Raw genomic sequence first — 22742 nt, forward strand, 5'->3', positions numbered from 1 at the left:
AGTTGGCTAAACTCCAAATAAGACAAGTGTGTTTTAATATCAGAAATCATTCCAAACAGAAAGTTAAGAAAATGCAATTATTCAAACAACCCTCGAAGAACCATTAGAACATGGGTCTTCTGTTTCTCAGTTTATATGATTCACATAATGGCTATCACACTGTGAGTTTTTTTTATTTATCATTTGGCTAATATACAGAATAATTGGCCTATTGTTTTACATTAGCTTGTTAGAAAAGTCGGGAAGTTTATTTAAAGTTTAATAAAATCAAGCAGAGAAATATTAGCGAAGATTAGCAAGACAGGAAAGCCTTCCCAGAAGGGTTGAAGCTGTAATAGCTGCAAAGGGCGGGCTGACTCCATACTACATTCTTGTGCATGTCAAGGCAGACATCCCAGTTTTAGAATGGCTCAGAGTCTCTGCTCTAATTCATCCCAAAGGTGTTCTATCAGGTTGAGGTCAGGACTCTGTGCAGGCCGGTCAAGTTCCTCCACACCAAACTCCCTCATCCATGTCTTTATGGACCGTGCTTTGTGCACTGGTGTGCAGTCATGATGGAACAGGAAGGTCATCCCCAAACTGTTTCCACAAAGTTGGAAGCAAGAAATTGTCCAAAATGTCTTTAAGAGTTCCTTTCACTGGAACTAAGGGGCCGAGCTCAACCCCTGAAAAACACTGGAATTCAATGATTTGGAGGGGTGTCCCAAAACTTTTAACAATATAGTGTACAGTGCTACATTACACAAAGATAGTGCAAGTAAATACAACATGCAGTTTTTAAATGGTGATTTCATTTATTAAGGGAAAAAAGCTGTCCAAACCTACCTGGCACTACGTGAAAATTATTTGCCCCCTATATCTAATAACTGGTTGTGCCATCCTTTGCAGCAACAACTGTAATCCAGCATTTGTGATAACTGACAATGAGTCTTTCACATCGCTGTGGAGGAATTTTGGCTCACTCTTCATTGCTGAATTGTTTTAATTCAGCCACATTGGAGGGTTTTCGAGCATGAATGGACTGTTTAAGGTCATGCCACAGCATCTGAATCGGATTTAAGTCCGGACTTTGACTTGGCCACTCCAAAATCTTAATTTGGTTTTTCTTGAGCCATTCAGAGGTGGACTTGCTGGTGTGTTTGGAATCATTGTCCTGCTGCATAACCCAAGTGCGCTTGAGCTTGAGGTCACAAACTGACGGCCGGACATTCTCCTTCAGGATTTTCTGATAGAGTGCAGAATTCATGGTTCTATCAATTATGTCAAGTCGTCCAGGTCCTGAAGCTGCAAAGCAGCCCCTGACCATCACACTACCACAACCATGTTTGACTGTTGGTATGCTGTTCCTTTCATTAAATGCTGTGTTGGTTTTTTGCCAGATGTAACGGGACACACACCAGTCTCATCAGTCCACAAAATATTTGCCCAGAAGTCTTGGGGATAATCAAGATATTTTTTGGCAAATGTGAGATGAGCCTTTGTGTTCTTTTTGGTCAGCAATGGCTTTTGCCTTGAAACTCCCATGGATGCCGTTTTTGCCCAGTCTCTTTCTTATTGTTGAATCATGAACACTGACCTTCAGTGAGGCAAGTGAGGCCTGCAATTCTTTAGATGTTGTTCTGGGTTCTTTTATGACCTCCTGGATGAGTTGTTGCTGCGCTCCTGGAGTAATTTTGGTAGGCCGACCGCTCGTGGGAAGGTTCACCACTGTTCCAAGTTTTCTCCACTTGTGGATGATAGCTCTGACCAGGGTTCACTGGAGTCCCAAAACCTTAGAAATGTCTTTATAACCCTTTACAGACTGATACATGTCAACTATTTTGGTTCTCATCTGTTTTTGAATTTCTTTAGATTGCAGCATGTTGCTCTTTAAGCATGCTTCACTTTGTCAGACAGGCTCTGTTTAAGTGATTCAACAGGTCTGGCAGTAATCAGGCCTGGGTGTGTCTAGTGAAATTTAACTCAGCTTTCTATAATAATGTGGTTAATCACAGTTCTTTCATGATTTAACAGGAGGGGGCAATTAATTTTTCACGTAGGGCCAGGTAGGTTCAGACAGTACAAAATACTGCATTTTGTATTTACTTGCATTATCTTTGTGTAATATTAAAATTTGTTTGATGATCTGAATCTTGTAAGTGTGACAAATATGCAAAAAATAAATAAAACAGGAAGGGGGCAAGAACCTTTTCACAGCACTGTTCATGATTCACATAATGGCTATAACACTGTGGAATGAAACCAGTTCAGGATGTGCTGTTTGAGTAATATAATCAGGGACAGGGTAGTGTATTGCAATCAGATGTGAATTTTCTCACCTTGCACAGGCTCCAGTCCAATCCCAGACTGAATAAATGAATGTAATACATTGGCTTGTTCTAATAAATTCATAAAGAATTCCTAGAAAAATATGAGACATAAACACCTTAAACCGATCAGGCATAACATTATTAGCAGTGAGAGGTGAAGTGAATAACACTGATTATCTCCTCATCATGGCACCTGTTAGTGGGTGGGATATATTAGGCAGCAAGTGAACATTTTGTCCTTATAGTTGATTTGTTAGAAGCAGGAAAAATGGGCAAGGGTAAGAATTTGAGCGAGTTTCACAAGGGACAAATTGTGATGGGTAGACGACTGGATCAGAGCATCTCCAAAACTGCAGCTCTTGTGAGGTGTTCCCGGAGTGCAGTGGTCAGTATCTATCAAAAGTGGTCCAAGGAAGGAACAGTGGTAAATTGGTGAAAGGGTCATGGGTGGCCATGGCTCATAGAGGCACGTGGGGAGCGAAGGCTAGCCCGTGTGGTCTGATCCAACAGTTTTCTTTTACATCATGTGGTTGGCCGGGTGTGTGTGCGTTGATTACCTAGGGAACACGATGCACTATGTGAAGAAGGCAAGCTGATGGAGGCAGGGTCATGCTTTGGGCAATGTTCTGCTGGGAAACTGAACATGGCTGTAGCCTCTTTCAGCAGGATAATGTGGTTCAGGAATGGTCTGATAAGCACAACAATGAGTTTAAGGTGTTGACTTAGCCTCCAAATTCCCCAGATCTCAATCCAATCTTACAGGACTTAAAGGATCCACTGCCAAATTATTATTACTATGTGAACGCACACACACACACACACACACATACATATACATATACATATATATATATATATATATATATATATATATATATATATATATATATATATATATATATATATATGTATGTATATGTATATATATATATATATACACTATATTGCCAAAAGTATTCGCTCACCTGCCTTGACTCGCATATGAACTTAAGTGACATCCCATTCCTAATCCATAGGGTTCAATATGACGTCGGTCCACCCTTTGCAGCTATAACAGCTTCAACTCTTCTGGGAAGGCTGTCCACAAGGTTTAGGAGTGTGTTTATGGGAATTTTTGACCATTCTTCCAGAAGCGCATTTGTGAGGTCACACACTGATGTTGGACGAGAAGGCCTGGCTCTCAGTCTCCGCTCTAATTCATCCCAAAGGTGTTCTATCGGGTTGAGGTCAGGACTTGTGCAGGCCAGTCAAGTTCATCCACACCAGACTCTGTCATCCATGTCTTTATGGACCTTGCTTTGTGCACTGGTGCACAGTCATGTTGGAAGAGGAAGGGGCCAGCTCCAAACTGTTCCCACAAAGTTGGGAGCATGGAATTGTCCAAAATGTCTTGGTATGCTGAAGCATTCAGAGTTCCTTTCACTGGAACTAAGGGGCCAAGCCCAGCTCCTGAAAAACAACCCCACACCATAATCCCCCCTCCACCAAACTTTACACTTGGCACAATGCAGTCAGACAAGTACCGTTCTCCTGGCAACCGCCAAACCCAGACTCGTCCATCAGATTGCCAGATGGAGAAGCGCGATTCGTCACTCCAGAGAACGCGTCTCCACTGCTCTAGAGTCCAGTGGCGGCGTGCTTTACACCACTGCATCCGACGCTTTGCATTGCACTTGGTGATGTATGGCTTGGATGCAGCTGCTCAGCCATGGAAACCCATTCCATGAAGCTCTCTGTGCACTGTTCTTGAGCTAATCTGAAGGCCACATGAAGTTTGGAGGTCTGTAGTGATTGACTCTGCAGAAAGTTGGCGACCTCTTCGCACTATGCGCCTCAGCATCCGCTGACCCCGCTCCGTCAGTTTACGTGGCCTACCACTTCGTGACTGAGTTGCTGTCGTTCCCAAACACTTCCACGTTCTTATAATACAGCTGACAGTTGACTGTGGAATATTTAGGAGCGAGGAAATTTCACGACTGGATTTGTTGCACAGGTGGCATCCTATCACAGTTCCACGCTGGAATTCACTGAGCTCCTGAGAGCGACCCATTCTTTCACAAATGTTTGTAAAACAGTCTGTATGCCTAGGTGCTTGATTTTATACACCTGTGGCCATGGAAGTGATTGGAACACCTGATTCTGATTATTTGGATGGGTGAGCGAATACTTTTGGCAATATAGTGTATATATATACATATATACACATGTTTATACATACATGTATAATGTTTTAGATTATGTGTTATAAACAAAAAGTCAATTAGCCAATTATGGTTACTAAAAACTGTCAGATGTGATTGCTAGAACTTTACAGTAAAAAACTATGCTAGCACTCTTTATAGAAATACTGTAGCTTATATAGCTCATACTGTATTTTGTAGTAAAAGAGCAGTAATGTACAAAAATAATTTTTAAAAATGGCAGTATCATAAATTAAGGGACGTTTTATGCTGAAAAATCAACAGCAACTTTTTCAAATTAACAGCAAACGTCCTTTTTATAGTCTTGCTGTTAAATATGTGAAGGTTCTGTATATTAAACATCATTTTACAGTGTATTTTATACTGCTTTACTCTATATCAGCATCTTTATATAACTAAAGACATTTTATTGACACAACTTGTAATCACTGAAAGTGAAAGGAATAACATACACAGGCGTCATATTTATATTATAACAAACATAATAAATTAAGACGAAACTGATGATGGCCTGCTGAGAGGGAGTCGATGATCCCATCATTTAATGTTAGAAGCAAGAGTGTTTTTATAGCCTAAGTATTGGCTCTGAAGGAAGCAGCGTACAGAACAGGAACTGGTTTGATGATCACTGTGTGTAACAATGTCACAATGATTGATGATGAAAGCACTGCACGTAACCTTGGGGTAACCATGGACAATCAACTGTCCTTTTCCTCTCACATTATTAACCTGACACGCTTATTTTGATTTCTGCTTGACGATATCAGAAGAATTCACCTATTTCTAACCACACAGGACACTCAGGTGCTGGTTCAGTTCCTTGTCATTTTGAGACTGGACTACTGCAACTTGCTCCTTGCAGGTTTGCCTCTGAGTGTCATTCAACTTCTGCAAGTGATCCAGCTGAGTGGATTGTTTTCAACCTATTGCACACCACCGCATCTCCACTGGCTTCCTGTAGCTGCCTTCATCAAATAAAAAATTCTGAAGCTTTTTCTCAGGAAATCTGGCTTTGAGAATACACCCTGGATGGTACTGAGCACACACATTCACACCTAGGGGCAATTTATCATAACACTTCTATCATATCAATATGTTTGTTGAGAATTGGGAGAATACCAGAGAATCCAGAGTAAACAAATGCTTAATACCACATAAAAACATATTAGATAATAACAGGCAATTAAGCATAGTCTTTCATGAAGTTATTTATAATATGACTGAGTTAGGACAGTCACAAGCTATAAGCAAAAATTACCTTGAAGTTTGTCCTGTTGGTGTCGCTACAGACATGGAGAAAATATAAGAATGAAAAAAAAAAAGATTATTGTTGTTGTTATTATTATTATTATTGTAACACCACCACCTCCACTGCTCTAATTCATCCCAGAGGTGTTCTATCAGGTTGAGGTCAGGACTCCTTCCAAACCAAACTCACTCATCCATGTCTTTATGAGCCTTGCTTTATGCACTGGTGTGCAGTCATGTTGAAACAGGAAGCGGTCATCCCCAAACTGTTCCCACAAATTTGGGAGCATGAAATTGTCCAAAGTGTCTTGGTATGCTGAAGCATTAGTTTACTGGAACTAAGAGATCAAGCCCAACCCCTGAAAAACAGCACCTGAATTCAATCATTTGGAGGGGTGTCCCAAAACAGTTGGCAATATAGTGTGTATTGTTCACATAATGGCTATCACATTGTGGAATGAAACCACTTCAGGGTGTGTGGTTGGAGTAAAATAATCAGGGGCAGGGTAGTGTATTGCAATCTGATGTGAATTTTCCCACCTTGCACAGGCTCCAGTCCAATCCCATTCTGAATTAATGAATGTAATACATTGGCGTGGTCTAATGAATTCATAAAGAATTCCTAGAAAAATATGAGACATCTTATATGGCCAAAGGTTTGTGGACCCTTGACAACTACATTTATATGTGCTTTCTGAACATCTCATTTCACATGTAGTGCCACTTTGCTATTATAATAACCTCCACAGTTCTGGGAAGACTTTCCATTAGATTATAGAACATGGCTGTATGGAATTGTTCATTATTATAAATAAAATGCCCTTATGTACGTTTATACATGAGGAAACCAATAAAACTTAGATGAGCTTGCAATACTCATCTTTATATCATAAATTACAGGGGAGAAGTGTGTACCACAAGGTGGCTCAGGTGGACTACGTGTGCTATGGCTTCGCGAGGAAATGGAAGTGAGCATTAGTGCTCTCTAGTGCTGATTCATGGACAGTGATGTTTCAGCTCCTAATGTATGTTATAAATAAAGCAATAATATAATAATAAATAATTTCTAATAAATGGAAATAAAGCAAACTAGCATAGTCACTTTATCAGCCCTAGAAGCTAATGACTGTGTTTAATGATCAACATGGACAAGTGCATTGTTCTTAATATAGCAATACAGATCAATTCATATGCATTCATTAAATTCATTAAAGTGCAATCCCACATGATTTTTTAAAACAAATTTCTTTCCTTTCTTACCAGTTAAAAAAAAAATTACTTGAGTATAAAAGCAATAAATGGAATACACCAACCAGGCATATAAAAATGACCACCTGCCTAATATTGTATTGGTTCCCCTTTTGCAGGCAAAACAGCCCTGACCCGTCATGCACTGTGTATTCTGACACCTTTCTATCAGAACCAGCATTAACTTCTTCAGCAATTTGAGCAACAGTAGCTCGTCTGTTGGATCGGACCTACAGAGCGGACTTCGCTCCCCAAGAGCATCAGTAAACCTTGGCCGCCCATGACCCTGTCACCGGTTCACCACTGTCCCTTCCTTGGTCCACTTTTGATAGATACTGACCACTGCAGACCAGGAACACCCCACAAGAGCTGCAGATTTGGAGATGCTCTGATCCAGTCCTTTAGCCATCACAATTTGGCCCTTTGTCAAACTCGCTCAAATTCTTACCCTTGCCCATTTTTCCTGCTTCTAACACTTCAACTTTGAGGACAAAATGTTCACTTGCTGCCTAATATATCCCACCCACTAACAGGTGCCATGATGAGGAGATAATGTTATGCCTGATCAGTGAATTTTTTCATCATGAATGTATATTTTCATTCATCAAAAAGTGCAATCCCACAAGTTTTTTTTTTTTACAACTTTATTATTTTTTTTTTTTTTTGGAAAATGAAACAACCTGGAATAAATAAGACTCGGTAAAACACAATTGGGAATGTTCTGGAAAAGCTACGTAACAAAATTATCATTTGTAGACAAATTCAACAATGAACTCTCACAGTGCTCTAATGGCTTCAGCCATAACATTACCGGAATTGTTCAACCGTTTTTTTTTTTTTTTAACATTCTGTCAATCAACAGAGAAAAGCAACTGAATAAACTTAGCATAAAATTATTTACTCTACAAACCTTCCCACAACGATAAGGTTTACCTTCTTCAGCATTCAATAATACAGTTCAACCCACTGCATCTGCAAACATAATGTCTTAATAAAAGCTTTGGCGAAATGTAAATAAACGTTAAGACAATCTAACAGACATATAGATGCGGGGTTAATACTGTATTTAAAAAAAATCCAAACAATGAAAAGGTCTAAGTCAAAATAATATTCAATGAACGTCTGAATCATTAAGAAGTCTTTTGAAGAAGAGCAGTCGTCATTACATTCTTTAACAATCTGAATGTAGGCTCCTGTGGTTACTTAATGGTTATTTTCTACTTTGCAAATCTAGCTACTCTTACAGCAAGCAGCTATGATATATAACAATGTGATGACCAACTACTGTGTGATGCCTAGCCTATATTATTGCATAGCTTAAATGTAGGTGCTTTTTTTGTTTTTAAGTACTCACTTGCGATGAGAAACATGCTTTCATTTGGTCAAGATATTATGGAAGAAGCTGACTGTCTCAAGCAGCAAGTCACTGCATAATACAGTGTAGGTATATCTGTAAATAATCTCAATGGTAGCAATATTTACAGACATATAATGGGAATTATGCATCCAGTATCTTTTGGATGGTCAGGACAAAATTCACATTAACATTTTGTTTTTGGTTGACCAACCTGAGAATATCTAATTCATCTGAAACGCTCGGAAGCACAAAACTGAACGATTCACTGCAGTGTTCATGGAAGAAAACACAACAATATTTTTTTTTCCTGGATTGCTCAAAATCCATTCAAGCAAGAAGACAGCATACAAGCACACTGGGATACTACACAGACTGTTCTTGGGAAACATTGGTAAGGATCTGAAATGCAGAAAAGCTGAAGGAAAAACACAGAAATTCACCATATAGCTAAATATTTGTGAACACCTGACCATCACAGAAATATTCCACAAAATGTTGCCGCATAGTTGGAGGCGCACAGCTGTTGTCGCTTGTCTTTGTATGCTGTAGCTTTATAATATCTCTTCACATCAGGACCTTACCCTCACTAACACTCTTGTATCTGAAATCCATTCACCAAAACATAGTGGAAATCCTTCAGAGAAAAATGGAGGTTATTATAACAGCAAATGGATGCTAAATCTGTCCATCCATCCATCCATTGTCTATACACGCTTATTCCTAATTAGGGTCACGGGGGTCTGCTGGAGCCTATCCCAGCGCACATAGGGCGAAAGGCAGGGGTACACCCTAGACAGGTCGCCCGTCCATCGCACGGCCGATGCTAAATCTGGAATCGATATATTTACAAAGCACATATGCATGTAATGGTCAGGTGTCCATAAACTTTTGGCCGTATCATGTACATGACTGTCCTTACTGTTTTATTAAGCTTTTTCGACTAGTTAAAAACGAATAAATGATCTTCCAGTGCCTGGGTATAAGAGCAATTAATAGTTCTTCTCTATAGGCAGTGTTTGATTTGCAATTTTCGGTCTTGACAAGTTTTCTGTGTTGTTGTAAAAATCTTAGAAGTCATGGATACATGTCACATATGCAAATTGATACTATTGGAATTTTGGAGGTATATTTTCACTACACTTCTCAATGTTTTCTCAGTCGGTAGACAGTAAATGACATTAAAACTCACTGGTGGAATAATGTACCAGTGACTGGCATTGTATAGTCTAAAATGATGTTTGCAAAGCTTGACTGGTGGACGGGAGAGTACTGTGACTGTTTTGAGGATTGCAAATGTCAGCTGTAGTTCGCACAGGTGAAGCACACATCATTTGGGGCGAGCGCGTATTTGCAGCAAGGTGGGTGTTTGCTCCATGATGCGCACCAGCAGCTTATCGATGTAGTCCTCCAGATCTCGCACCTGGACTTTTAGCTTCTTCAGCTCGGCCTCACGCTTCTCTAACAGCGTGGCCTGGAGCTCGGACTCTGCCCTCTGTCTCTCTGCATCCATCTCCTGTTGCAGCAGAAGAGCAATCAGCTCCATGTTACTCAGAGTCTGGTAGTGAGCATGGGCCTCTGACATCCACACCTGCTCCAGACAAAGAAACACGAAAATATTCACAAAGAGGAAGTTATGTGTCAGACAAAACAAGGAATTATAGTAGAATAATGAGTACCGTCTGGCTTGTGGCTAAAATAACTATACTTTTTTATCCTCTGTATTTTAACCCCTGTGCTCTGTTTGCTGCTTTGCGATAGATGTAATGTTCACAGGTCATATTGACTTTGGGCAGCAGAAATAGAAAAGTAATATTTGAAATAACAAACCTTGAATACGTCTATGTTTTTATAAAACAGGAAGACTTACAAAACTATTTCTCATGCTTGGGGATCCTCCTAAATGAGTATGAATAGTCACTTATTTGTGAGTCACCTATTTGTTTAAGTCAACACACACACACACACTCCTGTTGCCTGGAGACAAAGGATTAAAACTGGTCATTTTCTATGTAGGATCGATGCCATACTGTCACTCCCCTGTCAATCAGATGTGGGAGCTCATGTATGGAGAAGAGGGCAGTATGATACACTGCTCTGAGGCTTATCATGCTGCAGCAGTTCAAAAAAAGGTGTTCCTGGCTGGCTTCATGTGCCTCAGCTGATATTTGTTATATGATATTGAGGAGCTAGCTGCTAAGTGGGCAATTGGCAGGTGACCAAAGTAGCGAGAAAGCTTTTTATATTGATATTTCACCACCATTATTCATCTGTTTAATTCTCGGGGCACACTGACCTGAACACAGTTTGTGTAATATAACGTTAGTAGACACACCTAAATTTGTACTGCTATATGTACAATAGAAACAATCAATGCACAACGTCATTTTGAACAGAAGGCTTAATTATCTGTGACTTCCACGTTCATAGAAATGACATAGTGTCTGAAATATTGACCATTTCGAGGTTTCTCTCATATTTAGAACAGTTTTTACATTTATCCCTGGATTAAATTACAAATTCAGTGTTGGTTAATATTTAAAAATGATACATGATTATCATGTAACCTATAAACCTGCCATAGAAAAGCTAAATATTGGTCAGCTTCTCTAAAAAGCCTCTGGTCAGCATCTGAGATTCCTGTACAAAGCTGCCTGCAGGAACTGTCTGTCCTCTTATATCTTAATTTTTTTTCTATTCTTATATTACAAATGTTACGCGTTAAACCCTAAGAAATGGGTTTTTGTAAATGCCGGACTACCGGTGGTTTCTCCGGCTCAGCCATGTTCTGCTGTGTGGAGCGTCCAGGGTGGATAGTGGAGCGCAGTTTCTCCAGCACTGATTTCTTCTCTCCCGGCACTGCTGTGCTGGTCAGAGGCTTTACCGGATGGGGGCTGGACAAACAGCAATAATAATAATAAGAAATCAAACACTATATAGCATTCATAACATTAAAAACGGTATAGTTTTAGCATCAGGCTAAACAAGTAATGCAAAATATCAGCAGTGACAGTGATTTTAAGTGAGATTTCAGCTGTAAAAGAATAGTATGCTGAGAGAGAATAAGAAAAAGAGAGATTTTATGAAAGCTTCAGTGATATCGCTGTGGTATGATAATGTGACTGCACAACATGCGTGCATAAAAATACATTAAAAATAATAATAATAATACATAAAAATGCATCTTCTTCCATTGTGTGAATTCTGATTCAGAGTATCAGAATTAGTGCTTACTCTGTTCAGAAACTCTATTAGACTGGATATGACATTTACCAGCCTAACACATCGCCATATATAGTCTTGTGAATATGATTGTGATTTACTGACACTACATTAGCCTGAACGCAGGAATTAAATCGTCTTTAAGCACACTGCTATCATGACTGAGACAATTCACATAACTCAGCAACAGAAGCTTGTAGAAAGCAGACTGCGCAGATATCCATACATCACAATATCGGGTGTTTGTCTACACTTAAAAGGTCTGATGTTCGTGATCTACCATAAGAATGAAACAGTCACATCCTTAGCCAAAATATCGTTGGCCAATATTGCATAACGGACTCAACAATACGTTTTTAATAATATGGCAAAGCATGTCATAATCACAATATTAAGTAGCATTTTTGGCATATTGTGAACATGCAAGTTGACTGTTCTCCTTTTGGAATCTCTACTTTCACGGCACTTTCACCATTTTAAACATTAATGGTGAAGAGCACCCACAATATTTCAGTATTTCAGCTAACAGTTCTAAATCAATTATGCTGCAGTGCAAGAATCATAAGAAGCGAAAACTAAAAGCGAGAAACAAAGCAAACAAAAGAGAAAACAAGCAAAGTAAAGAATATCACATGAGCAAAGTTGAACATAGCATTGTAGCAGGAGATGGACAAAGAAAGACCATAACAGAACAGACCAAATTAGGCAGAGATGTTGAAGAATCAGAAGCTAATTCCTGGCTGGTGTAAACACATATACAGACATGTATGTAACCCTGTCCTCCTGCACCTGGGTGTCTGAATGGAGTGCGTGTCACAGGTGAGGGAGAAGGAGAGAAGTGAATACACCCTAGGAGGCTCTGAGGTCTCACCTGCTCTCCTCAGCCGAAGGGTGACTGCTAGCTGGCTCTGCCTCCTCAGAAGTAAGTGTGTGCTTTGCAGTAGCCTGGTGCTGGAGTGTGGAGGTGGTGTAAGAGGCCTCGGTCAGAGTGCTTCCCAAGCCGGGCCTTGTGGTTGGGCAGTGCATGAGTGCGGACAGGCTGGGGTCTGAAGTGGCATTAGGATGGGAGAAAGAAGGGGTTGGACTCTTATGCAAAGACAGTGAAGGTTTGGTTGAGTTTGCGCCGGGGTCAGTCTTGGGGGAGCTCGAAGTGGAATGTGTTCTAATGCGTGCTGATCTAACTTCAGTTTTGGAAGGGCTTCTTGAGCCTCTTGGTGCTACTCGAGCATGCAAGTCCTCGAAACTGATGCCATCTGTGAGAGTCGAAGGTGACTCACTGATCTTGTGGCTCTCTGAAACAGGAACACTGAAGCTATTCACTTCTGGCTCGAGTTCAGCTGTTTTAGTCTTAATCTTGTCATAAATCAGACAGCATCCAACTTCATGTGGTGTATCTAAGCCTACATTGTCCTCTGTTGCCTCAGGTTTAAGCTGTGCCGTCACAATCCGGTCATCCCTGTCTTGTTGGGGGATTGTTTGTGGACTTACAGAGCTTTCTTTGTGATTGGAATCCTCAGATTCAAACCTTAGCATAATATTTGAATGTGGCTGGACGCTGTGTTGTTCTACATTGTCACAGGGTTTCTCAGAGTGGTTATTGTCGGACAATCCACTTTTAACAACAGTATCTGGGGTTTCCTTCGGGGAAAAAGGTTCTAGCTCTGCCATTCTGGTTAATAAATCTTGAGGGGGCACTGCGGAGAAACCACATATGGACAAAATCCCAGACGAATCAAAATCTGTAGCATCTGGGCACTGGCTTGGTGCCTTGTTATTGTCTTTATTTATCATTCCAAAAGTAGTCTGGTTCACATCTGAAGCTGAGCTGTCACAATCAATAAAAGCAAACTCAGAAGTGTCATTTGTATTATTGTTATTGGAATCTGGAGTAGCGATGTCTCCAGCAGTGATTATGTTTTTAATCTGTTGATCAGAAAAGGGCTTTGGTTCAGAGGAGGATTCGGGATTTATCTGGACCTGAAAGTCACTGCACAGTGATTCGCTCACAGTTGTATCACAGTCTGAGGGGCAAAAGGGTGTACTGGGCACAGTGTGATCACTTGCAGAATTCTGGGAGTTTTGCTGTATGTGTTCATACCCAAATTGTGAATTCTTTAGTGCAATATTTGGGCCTGTGTCTTGTCCATTTTCTAAACTGTTCAGATTTTCATCTCTGGGCATTTGTACAGTTTGCGAAGTTGGATATATGTTTACATTCTGCTCCAGAGTAGCACAGTGCAAATCTTTATGTAAATGGGAAACTTTGTTGTTTGCCTCTCTATGTCTCTCTCGATGACGTATTGAAGCCAAATCTGTTTGGAAAAGCACACAAGCTTCTTTTTGGACTGCAAGCTCCTGTGCTCGGTCTAGCCAACCGTCTGAGCACCTCTCTTGAAAGGGCACCGGGGTCCTCATTGGTCTTCGTGAGGCTAAAGCAGGTAGATTGTAGTCCTTGGAGGTTCTTTCATCAACTATATTCCCCATTTTTGGTTCAGTACTGCAGTATTCAACTGGATAAGAGTTAGGAGGTGAAGGAGAGATTATGGCTGAGAGTGGTCGAGGAGGAGTCGCAACTGGCGATTTCAGACGGCTAGTAGCCAAAGCTTCAAATTCATCCCATTCCCCTCTACTCTCAGATGAAGGACGGCTTGCTTGCATTGCATTAGCAGAGTTCACAGTAGCAGTCTCGGGTGTCCCAGGCATTAAGGCAGGGAGGGACCTCTGCCTAGCTACACTCCGAGGCCTCTCTCTCTTTATAGAGAATATTTTGTTTGGTGTGCTATCACGGACAGTGCTTGGAAGACCACTCCTCCCAGGGAATGCTGGGTAATGGCTGAATGGAGAGTTGGGGTAACCGGAAATCGCAGGCGGAGATTTTAGAGCTTCTTCTGCTATGAGCTCTTCAAAAAAGGGGTTCCTTTGTAGTCGCGTGAGGAAAGGGTTGGTAGGGGAGATGGAGGGTGGCGGAGGTGAGGGATGGGAGAATGGATTAGAGTGAGGGCCAACAGGAAAGGATGACATGTGGCTAGTAGTAGAAACTAGGGGAAGAGAGCGTGGTGATCGAATGGGGTGGCAGGGAGAGAGGGAAGCGGATGATTCTGGGCTGCTTTCTACTTTAGGAGGAACTCCCAGCCTGTGGAGGGAAGGCACAAGTAGTCCTCTTAGTCAAACCAATGTGTATTAGGGCCATAACTGTTGCTAAAGGGATTTATAAAAAGAGTTTCTCTGTTAGATACAAAAACCTCTTCACATAAGTGAAACATACGTTAAAGGCTTTCGATTTTTGACTGGTTCATGGAGTTGATTACTTATTTTTTGGTATGTTGTGGCATGGCATGATTTAGACTGTCTCTTCGAACAAATGAATCAGTACTAAGAAAATCTGAATTATTCAGCATTAAAACGTCCATTCCTGTTACATCCAAAAATGCTGAGAACATAGTGGAAAAACCTAAAATTGCTGATTATTTCAAATGAAATGGAGGTGTAAGCTATAACAAAACAGTAAAATGTGCCCAGTCTCCATAAAACATGCTGTTTCTCACACAAAAACAGGACTTAGCAACTTAAAATGGAAATACATAAAAATGAGACAAGGGTGAAAACTAACCAAGCAAATGATAAACCTTCTAAACTACGTGCATGCACAAACAATACCAATTGTTCACCAAAGTACAAAGCAGTGTCCATAATGGATGCTTTCTTCTGCACAAATACATAACTGAAAATGTTTGCAGGCTTGCAGCACTTGATGACTGATACATGGTAACATGTTTTAAAAAATAAAACAGACAACAATTCCAGTATATTCCACTAAGCCTGAAAAATGCAGCTATGTTTTCAAGACCATTAACTGTAATCATGTATAAATAGTCATACAGTTTCGAAAAAACATTACAAAGATAAGGTGGTCTATATTTTTGGATTCAGTGTAACTTAAGTGCTTAAGCGCAGTCACTCACCTTGGCTTGTTTTGGGCATCAGTGGAACCAAACCATCCACGCAGACGTCCCTCCTGACCCTGCTCCGGTTTGGCTGGGAGAGAGTCACTCCTTCCACTGGAGAACAAAGTCTTCCTCAGCTTCTTCCCTTTATCTGCAACATCTGTAGTGGAAGACGCCATCACCAGTGGGGCCGTGGCATACACCGGCTTCCCTTCAGAGATGGTGACTCCCGCAGTCAGGCCTGAGGAACCCTCAGCATCTCCCTCAAGCTCCTTTTTGCTCTTATCAATGGAGCTACGCCTCTGGGTGTCTTCACTGCGGCGAGTAAGATTCTGCAGAGAGCGTGATAAAGGAGAGCATTTCTCTAGTAGCGTGCGCTTGATTGGCAGACTCCCAGGTCCCTTGGAGTAGATGGGTTCAGAGTAAACATGGCTGCCATTGATGCAGAGGGTGGACTTAGAAAGCAGCATGTTCTGGCCTTTTACACTCTCTACAGCTGTATTGGGACGTGCGGCAACTGTGATCTTACTGGCCTCATCACTGTGTGCACGCTTGTGGGTCATCACTTTAGGAGCCGTGAACATTCATTAGACAGACCGAGAAGACACAAGACAGAAAGAATCAACAGTGAGTGAGATGAGGCAGAAAAGAGCACTCACTTAACCAAGCTTGGAAAACATGACCGGATTAAAGCTTTTATAAACAGTCATGGATTTATAAATCCCCCACAAATTTATTGTTTATATCTGACCATTTCACATTTTTTCATAGCAATTTTCCATTCACCTGAGAGAACCTAAAAACAAACCAAGAACACTAACAGCAAAACATTAAAGTTTTTAATTCTGTAAATAAAAAAAAACTCTTTATGTTAAAGGTTAGGAAAACGTAGCTCACATAACATTTTACATTTTTGTTCAACATATTTATTGCTTTATTGTTTATGGCTTGCAATTTGGATAGACCTGGTGGTTATTTTGCTAGAAAATCAGCTCAAATTAACCTGACAATCAAGCTAACTAACAGCCACCCATATAAATTCCCAATATGTACATACTTTTAATTTTTTTATTTTAACATGTAACTTGCTTTAGTGACTGATTTGTTTAGACAAACTGATTGGATGTATTGTACTTTGGTCAGTTTCCCAATTTTAACAAATTGCTTTTTATTGTTTATATTCGTCTTGCCTATTTCTCCACAGCATCCAAATTGGTGTGCCCAATCCTGATCACTGATGGTACCAATTAGACATATTTTGAGCAAACATGCTTAATGCTTTTGGCTATTTGGGGCTGCCCCACCGCATCTAACAAATCCTGATGCCTCTCAAACTAACAGCCCTGAAAAACCATCACCTGTCACTAAGCTAAACTTTTTTTTATTAAGAACGCTAACAAGTTATCAATCTATTCCCGAAGTCTCCTACCCTTGACTCCCCCATCCGAGTCAGTGCGGAAAGGCTCCACCACTCTGCTGGTGTAGACAGGTGTGCTGCATAGCTCTATGGGAACAAAAGGGTCCCCTGCTGACGATGCCATACTGCTCTCTGAGGCCAATGAGGAACAGGAGCGTGTGTCTGAGTTCTTTCTCAACTTCCCCTTCAGAAAGAAGCCCTTCACCTTGCTCTTGCCTTCGTCAGTACACTCGTCCTGTACTGGGTTCTCTCCCCCACCATCCTCCTGGACTGACTGACTTGTTGAGCCCGACAGAGCGGCATAGCGGCCTGGAAGGATGGCTGAGGAGGACTCCACGTCTCCTCTTTTCTTGCCTGTGACACGGTCCTTCAACTTGCCGAAGGCTGAGCGAGGCTTGTCCTGGATGGTCAGATCATACATGCTGGCTGTCATGTTATTGCGAGTAAACTGGATGGTAAGCTGCAGCTCTCCTCGCTCCTTCTCCTTCCTCCCAGCTTTAGAGTGCAACTTTAGCCACCTATAGCAGAGACACACACACACTTCAAGACACTCTGCAAGTAGAATTACTGAATATAAAGCACATGCAGACGGCATTCATATCTCTTCAATGTTTCCTTATTTTGTTGTTATAGACATGGATGAAATGAATGTTTTCCATACAGAAAATAATCTTTCAACACAGCTCCCTGATTCAATTTTGAGCTAGGACTGAATTTCACATGTTCTTTCATTGTCTGCATGGGTTTCCTCCATATTCACCAGTTTCCTTCTACCTCCCTGTAGTTGGATTTGCTGTGCTTCACATACTATGATGAATGAATGAATGAAACATATTTACTAGAAATTTGTTGAAGAATCTTGTCAGTGATTACTGTTTCACATCTTCCTGTGTATTATACTACTGTACCAGTTTGGTCCAACTGGATTTGGATATCTTTTCTCATCCTCTAGGAAGACCCTCTCAAGCTCTAGCTCAAACTGGATGAGAACATTGCAGGTGTTCAACCTGGTTCACGTCTGGTCTCTGACACAGTATGAGGCTGCAACCACTGTGCTTCACTGTAGGCATGAGATTAGCACAGTGCCTGTCTTCTTTAAGATGCACTGCTTGGCAGTGCATCAGACCAAAGAGTTCAATCTTGGTTCAATCGATTCATAGGATCTTGTTTCTCATGACCTGAGAGTCCTTTAGGTGCCGTTTAGCAAAATCCCCGCATGATGTCAGGAGTGGCTTCTGTCTGGCCTTTCTACAATTAAGCCTAATTGGATTTACTGCAGAGATGGCTATCATTCTTAGAGGTTTTCCCATCATCATACTAGACCTCTGGGGTTAGTGAACTTCATGGTTTTTGGTAACTTCCTTGACTAAAGCCTTTCTTTCCTGTTTTCTTGGCTGAAAAAGTCTTAGTGGTTCTGAAACATACTCACCTTATCTTGCCCCATGTACTTATCTTCTAGATATTCTAGATTAGTAAAGCCGTAACTGCTTCTAAGTATATACACAGTTGAAGACACAGCTTATGATAACAACCACGATAATGTCTGAACGTTTTTAAAGGGAAGCAAACAGAGCTGTTCCAAATTTATGTGACGTCTCCATGCCTCTTCACAGTGGAAAATACGAATTGTAGAATTGCTGAAACATTTCACATGTCAGTGGTGAAACCTGCTGGCCAGTGTGTTCGACTCTGCCCTGCTACCTTGGAGATAACATTTAGTGGCAAGTAAAATGCTGGCCTAAAGGAACAGATGCATGAAAACTCTTACAGGAGCCAAGCATAAATCATAGCTCTGCCCAGATAGAGGCGAAATGCCACTGACACATTGTATTTGTACACCAATGTGCCTTTGTTTGAAACAGGAGCAGTGTTCCAAGTATTTCCTCCACTTCCGGTCTCACACAGAGCTCCTCAAAGGAGCACAAAATCAGACACGTGCAGAGGCCAACAAAAATGACGAGAGAGAGAGTGAGAGAAAGAGAAACAGAGGGGTGGGTACTGTTCTGAAAGAAATTAAAGCCAGATGTTTGCATTGTTTCTGCACTCCTACACCACTGTCTGCTGACTGAGGATACTGTGGGAAGGGTTGGAGCTTCCCCTTGTGTCCCTACACGTGACTCTAACAGTCAGGAACAATGCAGGCTCTGACAGCCAGAGGAACCAACACTCTGTGTTCTGGACTTTTCCTTGTAAACACAGCAGATGCTTTTACAATGCCTTAAGGGGCACAGCTGGATATAACAGAAATATTACATCATAACTTTGAAGAGGTCAGACAGGCAAATGTGTATAACTAACGGGACAGTAACTGACAAGAGTTAGGTATGATTTTTCCAAAAGCCCAGTAGTGCAATTTTAATGCAATGTAAAAATAGAAATCCATTCTTTCATTCATTCATCTTGAGTTACTAGTTATCCTGGTAAAGGTGGAGGTAGATTTAACCAAGAGGCTTCAGCGCCATAGACTTCCTCGTCTTTCCAAAAATAAAGCTCAGTCATCCTGACTGAGAAGAGAAAGACAACACTGGAAATATGGCAAGATCACAATGCCTGCCAGAACTGCATATATTCAAAATGTACTGATTGAGAGATAAATGATTTAAGATACCAGATTAGGGTCTTGTGTGCTGCTATGCATGGGAACATGCAGGTGCATGTTTAGTGATTGCTTGATGCTGTAATGTTCCCAGAACACACTGGCACAGCCCCTGCCGAGGCCGGCACTGCGCCAGCACACAGCTGTCTGACATACACTCGGTTTTGTCTGAACTGTGCTCCTACTTCTCCCATTCCAGACCTTATCTGTCTGTGAAAATGGTCTTAATGCCAGTTCTTACCGGTTTTCCACCTTCCTTTCTGCATAAGTGTCTGTCTAGCTGTAACATGCATGTACAGACCCATTCGGGCAAGTGTGAAAACAAAGCTGTATGATGGTTTACATATGCAAGTTTTTCTTCTTGCTTTGGTACTTTGGTAATCAGTAATAGGAAGGAATAGAAAAGGTGGCAGAAGCATGACAGGGCTAAGTTTCATTTGCAGAATGTCTGGTTTGTTCCTTGATACAAAGTGAAAGTGTTCATAATGACATCATGGCTGCATTGCCTACAAAAATGAATCTTTATCTGCTAGAAACTATTATTTAAATAAACTTGTCAGAAGTCTGAACGACCTTATAAAGTAAAAATGTGATTTGGGGTCAGAGTTGGTGGTGAATTTGCAGCTGTACCACCCATGTGCAAATATGTTCAGAGCAACTGCAGCAAATTAACTGTGATTGGCCTTTACCGCAATGGTCATCTGGGAATAATTTATGTGTGAGTGTACAATTAGAGCTAGCTGTTAGTCTGATTAATCCGCACCTGATTCCTAGATTTCCTTTCGATCTAGGCATCATTAAAAAATGTAAAACATTGGGTGTCAGATCTGTGGAGGTATTTGGAAAGTGTATATGAGTTATTTCGCAACTTACTCGTTCCTAGGACACGTCCCACTCTGAAAGAGCTTATCCAAAGGCACCACGGCCTCGCCAAGGAACACGTCGAGTCCTATGAGCACTCGGAGCATGACGGTGAGGATCAGATGCCCGCTGCCGGGGGGATGCGCCCCCACACACTCCAGCAGGCCGGGCTGCAGCTCCAGTGAACACTCCTCATTCCACTCGGGCTCGGCCGCTTTCTCTGCCAGTCCCGTCGTGTACTTCAGCTTCCCCAGCTGGATAACGGTGTACACATAGCGGCTGCCCTGCTTGCCCTTGGTCCGCAGCGCCCTGGCCCGAAGGATGGTTACGTTGACGTGGGTCGGGACCCATCTCTGATCCTCATCGTCCAGGCTAATCAGAGGCATGGCCCAAAATTTAGCAGATGTCCTTAAACCGCTAACACACTATCCCGCAGTTATGCGTGTCTGCAAAATCTCTGCATTATCATTCTCCGGCCAGAGAGAACCGCAGACCGCCGCGTCAGGTTAAACCGACAGGAACAAGCCCGCGCCCATGCTCACAAAAACGGCAAAAAAGAAACTTAACGACAGAGTCTTCCCTGCTTTTGCATCATCCGAACAAATTGCTGTGTTTTGACAGCAGCTTTAATCCGGCCCGCCCTCATACACACTCACACCCCCACTCTCTCTGCTCGCGCGCGCGCGCGCGCGCACACACACACACACACACACACACACAGTGTAGGCCTACCACAGCAGTACTCTGCAGATTTAAAGAGAAAGGCGGCAGATTTTTTTCTTTGACTTTAAGGCACATTTTACTGTTTTGAAACTTATTTAAACCTGTACAGTCCATACTTTTCAGATCACCAATATATATATGATCATTTTATAACACCATCTCCCCTTATAGTCATGTAACGTTCCTGTAATATTCTAATAGGAAACGTGTTCCCCAAACTGTGGACATAAATCTGTAAACACAAAATTATTCTTGTACACTGTAGCATCACTTGAACATAACCTGTTCCAGCATGACAATGCCCGCCATGTGAGGTCCATAAAGAGGTCCATGGTTTGCCAAGGGTGGAGTGGACGTGTGTCGAGTGTCCTGCACAGAACCCCACAGAGCCACAATGTACAAAAAATGTCCATTATTGTTAACTATTTATTAGCCGAACAATGTATTTGTCTTAAAAAAGCATCAAGCTAAAAAATAGTGAGGTTGCTGTCAGTACAGCAAGATGCCTTTGTAGGTTTTCTGTTGTCACGTCCCTAAAATTTGTTGTGTTGTTGAATTTGCTTTGTTTTTGTGTTGAGATAACATTGTGCTGGTGTGGTTCTCCTGCATTTGTGTTTCCTCGTTTTCTTTTGTCTTATGGTAATTTTGTGCTCTGGTAATTTAATGTTGTGTGTCTCTCTATAGTGTAGAATTACTGGCAGTAGCACATCAGCTTGTATACACAATTTATAAGCACCGCTACTCTGTCAATGAATCACTACTGACCCCTTATTATAGAGGGCAGTACCCTGGTATTGGTGTCTCAGACACAGCAGCTGATGACAATGTTACTAGACCAGAAAACACAAACCTTTGGTCCATAGTACTGTAGTCCTGTGATGAGAAACTGGCAAGGATGATAGGCTAGAGGACAATAAATACAAATTGTGCATAAAAAGACCCATAGACACACAGCTACAAACAGAATAGCAGGACAAGTGTATATCTATTGAAGTGGCCAGCTAAGAACACACAGTGCTTGAAATCACAATCACACCGGAGCAGCTGATTGCTTTATCAGTAACAAACTAGACACTAGACACAACTAGACACAGCATCCTCTGGCTGTATACAAAAGAACAGCAGCTTAATTGCAGCTCTGAAGTGTTTATCACTATGGAGTAAATTCGTATTAAATGTTCATGTGTTCATTTTGTATGCGAATGAAAACACAATAGGCGAGTTTTGATCACTGTGTTGTCATGTTAACTGATAGAGGACAGTGATAAGATGGGTAGCTAGCATATCTGATTTCAAAATAGTTGACAGTGTGGGTTGATTTATATAGCTGCATTAATACTAGTAACTTTTACACATAACCCTGAATGTTACCTAAAGGTAAAGTTTAACAGAGAGCTTTCATTTTGTGAAACATAAATAGATCTGGCTAGCTAGTCTAGCTCACTCAGCTAGCTAATGGCGTACCTGTACATATGCTTTGGCTCACATAGTGTAGACTTGAAGATCATTATCACGTATTTTCTTTCAAGCATTTGTGAATGAAGATACCTGATAACACGGGTCAGGGAAGTTAATGCTCATCTGTCTCCACCATCTCAGACATTGCTGCTGCTCACTAA

General features: G+C 41.3%; 1 protein-coding gene across 1 annotated transcript; it reads right to left on the reverse strand.

Moving 5' to 3' along the window:
* Positions 1 to 7651: 7651 nt before the first annotated feature.
* On the reverse strand, positions 7652 to 21074 carry LOC131357962 (rab11 family-interacting protein 1). Its single transcript, XM_058397387.1, has 6 exons — positions 20413 to 21074; positions 16956 to 17461; positions 15545 to 16091; positions 12454 to 14715; positions 11122 to 11254; positions 7652 to 9951 (listed from the first exon to the last, which is right to left on the reverse strand). Exons 1-6 carry the CDS (start codon positions 20784 to 20786, stop codon positions 9691 to 9693), a joined length of 4083 nt encoding a protein of 1360 aa, XP_058253370.1. The 5' UTR covers positions 20787 to 21074; the 3' UTR covers positions 7652 to 9690.
* Positions 21075 to 22742: the final 1668 nt, after the last annotated feature.

Source organism: Hemibagrus wyckioides, linkage group LG08, assembly GCF_019097595.1.
Source record: "Hemibagrus wyckioides isolate EC202008001 linkage group LG08, SWU_Hwy_1.0, whole genome shotgun sequence".
Taxonomy (NCBI): Eukaryota; Metazoa; Chordata; class Actinopteri; order Siluriformes; family Bagridae; genus Hemibagrus; species Hemibagrus wyckioides.